This window comes from Sardina pilchardus, chromosome 15 (genome assembly GCF_963854185.1).
Source record: "Sardina pilchardus chromosome 15, fSarPil1.1, whole genome shotgun sequence".
Taxonomy (NCBI): Eukaryota; Metazoa; Chordata; class Actinopteri; order Clupeiformes; family Clupeidae; genus Sardina; species Sardina pilchardus.
The window spans coordinates 22,000,804-22,010,803 of NC_085008.1; the positions used below are offsets into that span (position 1 = coordinate 22,000,804).

At 47.5% G+C, this 10,000-nt stretch overlaps 1 protein-coding gene across 1 annotated transcript in view; it reads right to left on the reverse strand.

Moving 5' to 3' along the window:
- fryl (furry homolog, like) overlaps window positions 1–10,000 on the reverse strand; it is a 96,547-nt gene that overhangs the window by 64,832 nt on the left and 21,715 nt on the right. The window contains exons 2-3 of the mRNA XM_062555704.1: window positions 3,241–3,533; window positions 468–521 (exon numbers count right to left, since the gene is read on the reverse strand). Coding sequence (XP_062411688.1) covers window positions 468–521; window positions 3,241–3,533 — 347 coding nt within the window. The remainder of the gene's footprint in view (window positions 1–467; window positions 522–3,240; window positions 3,534–10,000) is intronic.

Here is a 10,000-nt window from a genome sequence, read left to right on the forward strand (position 1 = left end):
ATTCTGCTGCAGCTGCCATTGTTAGAGAGACCTGCTCCAATCAGGGCCCTGGGAGCGGTGTCCCAAAGGGACAGTCCATCAGAGAGGGAGAGAGAGAGAGAGAGAGAGAGAGAGGGAGAGAGAGACTGAGAGATGGAATCGAATAGATGGATGGATGGATGGATGGATGGAGATGGAATGAAAGATGGAGAGAGATGGAAAGAGAGGAACATGGACAGAGAGACTGAAGAGAAGATCGAAAGAGAGGAAGAGAAAGACAGATATGGAGTGAGGGAGAGAGATGGAGAGAGAGAGTGAGAGAGAGAAAGAGAAAGAGAGATATGGAATGGATTGATAGAGATGGAATGAAAGATGGAGAGGGAGATAGAGAAGAGAAGAAGAGGGGGACATGGACAGAGAGATTGAAAGAGAGGGAGAGAGAGACAGACAGGAAGGGAGATGGAGAGAGAGTGAGAGGAGTAACTCACCTGATCAAACTGTGGATCTTCCCCTCTCTGCAGGGAACGGGACAATGGCTTCTCCTGGGACAAACAAAAACAAAACAAAACCTTTTTTAGACATAGATTTAGATTTAGCCTTCGCTCCCATCAACAATACACTCCCTTCACCACCACACCCACCAATTAATGACAGGAATCTGTGTGTGTGTGTTTGTGTGTGTGTGTCTGTGTCTGTGTCTGTGTGTGTGTGTGTGTGTGTGTGTGTGTATGTGTGTGTGTGTGTGTGTGTGTGTGTGTGTGTGTGTGTGTGTGTGTGTATGTGTCCAACTGATTTCAATCAAGGCAGGTGTCTTGCTAGGGGCACAAGTTAAATCATTTGTCTGATATTGAAACAACACTTCAACCCACACAGATATGCAGGGCAAAGCCACATCGCTAATTTCATGACTCACTCCACAAAATCGTGCTTGTTTTCCTTTCAAGTTCCTCAATATAGCATTAACTCAAAACAGATGTTATCGTTGTCATTTTGATCTGTTAAAAGTGTCAAATGCAGCGATGCTTAAACTATGCTTATTGCGATATTGAATGTTTAGCTGTAATTGTGTTTTTTTCCGCCATCATCCTATTTTTATAGGCCTGCGGGCGTATAGTTGGGCTCTGGGTTTTCTACAGGAATAGGCATGTTTTGAACGGGCACTGCACTAATCAGCATGAAAATATCCGTGCACACACACACACACACACACACACAAGTATCCAAATCACCACCAGAGACTAATACCACTCACAGGCAGCACATGCAATCCCATTATGTCAGCCCTACTCAGGAAACAGTGCGTGCGTGCATGCGTGTGTGTGTGTGTGTGTGTGTGTGTGTGTGTGTATGTGTGGCATGGCTTTGATAGCGCATCTGCACAGCCTCAATGTGTCACAGCACACCTCGGGCTCCCGTGACAGAGACAGCGTGCCGATTCATCTCCTCTAAAACAGACCTCCAGTAGATGCTCTGCTTTGTGTCCCATAGTTGCCTTCACGCAGGCTTACCGGATTAGGAGGGCACGGGCTCCTGCTAACAAGTTAGCACTAACATAAGCAATGTGGCAGAACTGGACGTGCTAATGTGCGTCGGTGAGAAAGGGGGTGTTCGGGGTGTGTGTGTGTATGTGTGTGTGTGTGTGTGTGTGGGGGGGGGGGGGGGGTATTAGATTGTAGCTATTAGCAGATTGCGCAACTGCTAGGTCAACATGGAGAAAGGTCTATCCATCACTGGACAAACACTGCCTTGTGTGTGTGTGTGTGTGTGTGTGTGTGTGTGTGTGTGTGTGTGTGTGTGTGAGACAGAGAGAGAGAGGGACAGATGGAGGAGTGATATTGCAAGAGTATAGGATAGGGACACACTGGGACAAATAGGCGAGAGAGCATCAGTAAGAACAACAGGGGGAGACTAGAGGTGGGATTAACATGAAACATGATTATTGTTATTATAAAATGGTTCATGACATTAAAAGTATTTCTCTAGTGTGGTCGAGGGAGGGTGGTTCTGATGGGCGAATTTGAGAATGACTGGAAGATTATTAATTTAAGTGCGACTGGTAGCAAGAGAGAAAAAACAGGGAGAGCAACAGAGAAAGAGAGAAAGAAAGAAGAAAGAGAGAGAAAGAGAGAAAGAAAGAGGGAAAGGGAGCAATAGGGTAGAGGGATGGGATTAGCTAGAGTGGAGATGGAGTGTGTGGGGGTATCTGTGCCCCCCCCCCCCCCCCTCCTCCTCCCAGACACGGGGGGCTGCTCCTACCCACCCAGCCAATCTGCAGAGGAAGCAGCCAGCTTTCCAGGAACACTGGGCTAGGATTCTGGGAAGCTGTGTGTGTGTGTGTGTGTGTGTGTGTGTGACACTTGTTTTAACTCTAAAATGTTAAAATATCAGCCACTCACTGAGACAATCACGGATCTTGGTTTTCATTGTAAATTAATTGTGCTTGTATTTGGAAGCCTTGGGCATGTGCATGAACTTGCTCTGCGGGGGTTACAACTGGGTGGATTATGCAAACCAAGTGCAAAGAAACTTATAAAGTACTGCTCAATCTCTGCTATAATAGGTAGCTTGTCCATTTGGAGACAAATATGTCATACCTACCCATAGATAGTAGTATGTATCATGTTTGATCGGATTTGCACAAACCTACAGCATATTTCCATTACTGTTTGGATCTGTAATTCCCCCCTTGGGCTGAGATCCATGTAAAAGTATTAAAATGTGTGTCTCCTCAAAAGAGAGGAGTGAAAGAGGGTGTGAAAGAATTCCTATCTCGTTGCACAGTTAGACCAGCCCAGAGATTTGTCGAGGTGGAGAGGGGAAGGTGAACTTCCTGGCATGGTTCTGTTTCAGTCAAACTCAGCCGGCTAATTAGCCGTAGCACCTGGCTCAACAGCGGTGCCCATTAGCCAATCCAGATAAAGAACTCAACGTTCTGGACATGACAAACAGCAGACCTTAGAACTTTCTCTCTTCTGGCAAGGATAAAGGAACACTCTCATATACACACACACACTCTCTTGTGCACTCACTCATCCTCTCTCTCAGACACACAGACACAAAGAGAGACAGACACACACACACATTTCTCTCTCTCTCTCTCTCTCTCGTGCACTGGCTCACCCTTTCTCTCAGACGTAGACACACACACAAACACACACACATACACACACACAGGGTCTGACACACTTCTTGGTAACACTGTGGTGACACAGAACTCACACGTCCACAACCAAATCCCGGGGAAACGGCAGAGACACTTACCAGTGGTTCGGCCATCACCACCTCGATCTTCTTCTCGGCGAGCACGGCGAACTCGGCGAAGAGGCTCTTGATGACGAACTCCCCGGGCTTGAGCTCGGGGTCGATGGTGATGGCGGACATGGCGGCGGCGGCCGAGGCGGGGCAGGGGCCGGGCGGGGCCCCACTGCTGCTGTTGCCGACGGCGACGGACGCGGCACCACCACCGCGCTTCTCCCAGTGCGGGGGGGCCGAGGCGGGGGAGCTCGGGGGCCGGTGTCTACTCACCACGCTGCTGCTGCTCACCGGAGCTGAGGCTGGACAGGGGGACAGAGAGAGAGAGAGAGAGAGAGAGAGAGAGAGAGAGAGAGAGAGAGAGAGAGAGAGAGAGAGAGAGAGAGAGAGAGAGAGAGAGAGAGAGAGAGAGAGAGAGAGAGAGAGGAGTGGACATCAGCATGGGTTTTCCACATTTCCACATACATACACATACTTGCTAAATAGATACGATCGATCAATAGATAGATAGATCGATAGATAGTCATATACTTTATTCATCCCCAAGGGGAAATTACAGTGTTTCAGCAGCAATACAAACACATTCAACAAAAACATACAAACATGTACAGTACGTACATGGAGAAAATTATCTAAAACGTTATTCCTTTCTCTCTGCCCAGATGGGAGACATAAACACATAACAAACACATTGATGAGGCCAACAAGCAATGGAGGCTGGCATGTCATAGATGTTTACTGGCATAATTTATTTAATGACATAAAACACAGACACACTAGCATGGTTTATTTAGCCATTATGGAATGACTGAGTATTGAGCACATCTCATCAGCAAACCCATGGATTAATTGTTAGCCATTTAATGTCTCTGACGACATGGTTAACACAGATTGTCATGGCCTTGCCGGGAGAGAGAGAAAGAGACAGAGAAAGAGAGGAAGAAAGAGAGAAAGGAAAAAAAGAAAGACAGAGAGAGGTCAGGAATGTATGTAGCCTAATAGCCTGAGTAGCCCATATGAAAACACTCAACACACAAACAATGTCACAGGAACTCTCTACAACTGGGAAGCCAAGAGTTCAACAAGGTTGATCAAACTCTGCAAGAGACGTGCACAGACACACACACACACACACACTCAACGTCTTCTATGCGTTTGACACACAAGTAGCTAAGCCCACTGTCTGGTATGAGACTGAATCTCCTGGGGCTACAGGCTGGTATGCTGGGGCCCGTGCCCTGTGTAGGTCCACAGCAAGGCTTCCTTTCTGTACATACATACACACACACACACACACACACACACACACACACACACACTTTAGCTGAAGGTGCTCACAGCTGAGAGTGAGAAACAGAAGCCCCTCATATTTACAAAGGCTTCCTGGAAGAGCCCCCAGATACACATTCCAACAGAGGTCAGCTTCATAACAGAACAGAGTGTGTGTGTGTGTGTGTGTGTGTGTGTGTGTGTGTGTAAGACTGAGGAGGAAAGTAGAAGTGTGCTCCTGATATAAAAAGAAAATTGAGTGGTAAAGGCTTATATGAGTGAATACTGTTGGAATAAGATAAGCAAAGGAGTGCAAAAAAGTGTGTGTGTGCGCGCGTGTGTGTCACTGTAGCATTAGAGCAGTTTGATCTATGTGTTGTTTCAGCCTATTGGTTGCCTTGGAAACGCATGAAAACAAACGCCTCTCACTCTCCGAGAGGAGTACATTATTTCAGCACTGTCCAATTTCCTGTCCGCCAATAAAATAACTTCACACAAACACCAGCAGGGAACTTCGGGTGTACACGCTGTCAGGTTGGAGCATGATATTAGGCGTACACACACACACACACACACACACACATTCTCTAAGGGCCAGAGGAAAATACTTTCAGCTGAGTGTTGTGATATGTTGCAAAATATCCGATTGAACTGGATCAGGAACTACTGATCCTGTCTCAATACACACACACACACACATACACACACACACTTTCGAAATACATTACAGCAAAGAGAACAAGGCTTATTAGCCTGGCTGGCCAAATAGCAAGCATTACTCCCCTTAAAACAGCATCAGCAATAGTCTTTAAGTCCATAATGTATACAGGTGTGAAAGGGCTGAGCCAGATGTGTGCCGCATGTGGGCCAGATGTGGGCCAGGTGTCAGTGGATGCTCACCTGCTGCAGAGCAGGCAGCACTAATCAGCTCATCAGAACAGGAGTGCAGCACTTCACATGACACCAGGGTCACATGTGCACCCAGCGCCCTACCAGATATGGTCTTCATTAAGAGCTAAGCCAGACCGTCTACTGTGTACACACACACACACACACACACACACACACACACACACACACTTTCTCTCATTCGCAAACAGACTTTCTTTCAAAAACACTTTCTCTCCTTCACTCTCACACTCACACACACACACACACACACACACTCGAGTGGAACCATCGGTCAGTCACATGGTCCCACACCCCCCGCCCAGGAAACCCTTTGCATGCAGTTTCCTCCAGGTCTGCCACCGACATAGCAGTGTTCCCCTATAAAAGTACAAACAATAATAAGCGGATCAGACCGGCCCATAAAATTAATGAGTTTTTCAGGGGAGGAAGAGAGACGGGGATCACACCCAGCAACGCGGCAAGAATGATGACAACACACACACACACACACACACACACACATCACTGTGGGTACTGTGTTGGAAAAGGGGCGTTTATGATTCAAAGTTGGGGTCCGCTTAGGGTGTGTGTATAATAAAAGAGAGAGAGAGAGAGAGACAGAGAGAGACAGAGAGAGAGAGAGAGAGACAGAGAGAGAGAGAAAGAGAGCAAGAGAGCGAGTGAGTGAGTGAGTGAGTGAGTGTGTGTGTGTGTTTGGATGTGGGGTGTAGAGGGCTGTGCCCATTGGGTTGTTGGAACACTCCTCCTTTGTTTACCAAGTTGCACAAACAACCCCCCCCCACCCAACACACACACACTCCATGAGGTCACATAGCCAGCTCAGAGTGTCCAATCAGTGCACAGACGAGCCTCCCTGTCCTTCGCCCTATTGGCCGTCTGGCCTGCTCACTGCGTTTGGAGAGAAGAGAAACATTGTACTTTTCCACTCAACACAGAGGGAAAAGTTCTCTCTCTCTTTCTTTCTCTCTCTCTCTCTCCCTCCCTCCCTCCCTCTCTCCCTCTTTCCCGCGCAGTCTGTCGGAGAGGGGAGATGGTTTGTGACGTGCCGGAGCACACACACCCCTTACTTGTTCGCTCTGCTGCTCCTGACCCCATTGCACATATTTGGTCCACTGTTGCTTCACTGGAATGGTGTAAAAGTGTGTATGCGTATTTTTGTATGGAGTAGACAAAGTACTGGGAGTATGAGTGTGTGTATGTGCGTGTGTGTGTCTGTGTCAGGTGACATTTATTTGTCCAAAAACAGCAACTAAAACAAATACACTCCCTACTTTTTCGGCTTTTAGCTTTGGCTAAAAATGTACACTGCATAATAAAAATAAGACTGCTCATTATCCACTTTCTACAGACACGCAAACAAACACACAAACAAACATCAACACGCACGCAGCCCCACAAACACACGGTCCACACAAACACGCACAGTTTTTCATTCATATACAAATGATATAATCATGAATGTAGGCCAACATGGAGCACTAAGGCCTGTGGTTATTGATTAGGGAAGAACACTCGCCAGGAGAACACACACACACACACACACAGTTCTCCACTCCTATGTGAAGCATGTGTGTGTGTAGGCTCCAAGAAGCTGGGGCCAGAGGCCATCGATCCGTGAGCGAGAGAGATAGATAGAGAGAGATATTGAGAGAGAGAGCGCGCTGTGCAGATCAGGTGTCTGGCCTGACGTGATTACGAGAGGCGGACTGTAAAAGCTTGTGCTGCGGACTTTAACGGGGGGGAGGGGGCCCCCACTACCGCTGATCCCCGAACACGCTAATATGCCCATTTCGCCCGTGCATTACGCCGGCCACTCGACAAGACGACGCTAAACGGCCCGGCCGAGTGATTTGTGCCCTCGCGTTCGAGGAACGCTCGGAGAATGTGGCCCCGCCATTGATCCCATCGCTCTTCAGTCAGCTTCTCGGACACACACACACTAACACATGCACACACACACACACACACACACGTGTGTGTACGCACAGCCGCACACAGACATTCCTCAGAGTCTGACAGTGGGTTCTCTCAGGCCAGTCGGCTCCTCAGTGGTGAATGCTGTAAATCTCTGCGCCATGCCAACCATGCAGAGTATTCCTGATATGGTGTGGCACACAGACCACCACTTTACTGTGTTAACTCAAGTGTGTGCGTGTGTGTGAGTGTGTGTGTGTGTGTGTGTGTGTGTGTGTCAGTTATGTCTCTATAAGAGCTTGTTTTGTTCAGGTATATATATATATATGATTTTGATTCAATGTATCACATTTTGTCGGGGTCTGTTTAACCATTGTATACTGATGTGTGTGATGGTCATGCATGATAATGTGTGCAGGTAAAAATGTCTTTGTAAATGTTCTGCAGATATACTTACATGTTCTTCAATGTGTCTGTGTGTGCACACATGCAATAACAAACACATACAAATGTACACACAGATTTAGTTGTGTGTGTGTGAGAATGTGTGTGAGGGGTGTGAGCGCATCATGCCGGGGATGCCACCAGGCCCAAGGGAGGGGATGCGGGTGCTGTTGTCGTGGTGATTAGTGGCATCCTCCCGGCCTGGGAAGAGAGGACCGCTTGGGGCCCAGCCCTTCCCTCCCGCAATCAGAGGAGAGGACAGCAAAGCCCAGAGGAGCTCTACAACACACAAACCAACAGACACACAGACACACAGACACACAGATACACAGACACACAGACACACAGACACACAGACACAGACACTGATTCTGACGACTCCACAGGCCTCATCAGCCCACCCACAAAATCAACTTTGACCACATACCCATGAACATGCACAAAAAACAATGGGTGCACACACACTCACACTCACACTCACACACACACACACACACACACACACACACACACACACACACACACACACACACACACACACACACACACACACACACACACACACAGCTATGAGATGATGGCCACAGCTCTGCGGAGAGAATGAGCTGACATGACAGAGGCCGGAGGGTGCCAACGCGACCTGATAAACGTGGCATCAACAATATGCATCCTGCTGATGGTACTTTCCCCTCAGTGGACTGTTTACATCCTGCATATCACACACACACACAGACACACACAGACACACACAGACACACACACAGACACACACACAGACACACACACAGACACACACACAGACACACACACAGACACACACACAGACACACACACACACACACACACACACACACACACACACACACACACACCTTTTCTGTCTACAACATTACAGACTGGCTGTTTGCTTTGGGACCAGTTCTATGTGTATATGCAGGAGTTGTTCCAAGTGAGCATGCTTGCAGAAGGGTAGGGATATCTTAACATGCCCCGACTCTAGCCTTGACCTCCTTCAAACTCTATAGAAACTAGCTAGAGAGCAATGCAGAGAAAGCCATTCAAGATTCACACCCCAAACTAGGTCTCTCTCCCTCTCTTTCGCACACACCTTAATGAAGAGGTACTGTCTCAGTACTAACAATGTAGCTTTAAAGGGATAATCCGGAGTGAAATGCACTTTAGATCAATTTTTCGGACTATTGGGAGTACATACGTTGAGTTGACACCAAAATCATGTCATTCGGATGTATTTTGAGAAAGTTCGAGTTCACCGTTTTTAGCCAAAACTCGTTAGCCTGGAAGTGACCGGGGCAGGTCCTTTCGCCACTACAAAACGCTATTTTTATACCTCTTCTACTGTTCCAAACAACGCTACACTTACGTGGTAGTGAGTAGAGGGTCCCTAAAGCCAAACCGAAGTATCCTCACGTCTTTATGTGGTTGGATAGAGAGTCCAGAATGAATTTAATCGAGTCAGTACCTTTCCGGAAATGTTAGTAAAGTGTTGTTGAAGCGTTGCGCAGCTGCCACAGCGACATTTCCGGAAGGTACTGACTCGATTAAATTCATTCTGGACTCTCTATCCGACCACATAAAGACGTGGGGATACTTCGGTTTGGCTTTAGGGACCCTCTACTCACTACCACGTAAGTGTAGCGTTGTTTGGAACAGTAGAAGAGGTATAAAAACAGCGTTTTGTAGTGGCGAAAGGACCTGCCCCGGTCACTTCCAGGCTAACGAGTTTTGGCTAAAAACGGTGAACTCGAACTTTCTCAAAATACATCCGAATGACATGATTTTGGTGTCAACTCAACGTATGTACTCCCAATAGTCCGAAAAATTGATCTAAAGTGCATTTCACTCCGGATTATCCCTTTAATGAAGGGTTATAGCAAAAGGCTTTTTTCCCCCCCCTCTTGGCATCTAGAATGTTCTACATTCACACTGTCGTTTCATTGAGCCTTTCAGGGGAAGAGGGCAAATGAGCGAAAGACAGAGACGGAGAGAGAGAGAGAGAGAGAGAGAGAGAGAGAGAGAGAGAGAGAGGGAAAGAAGAGAAAGAAAAAGAAAGAGTGGAGCGCGGGATGGCATGTTGACAGCCGTTGAAACTAGGCCTCACTTGTCATTGTCTGGACTGAGAGGCCCAACGAAAAGAACTTGGCACAAACACAGAGCTCAAAGAAAGAGAAAGAGGAGGGAAAGAGAAAGAGGAGGGAAACGAGAGAGAGAG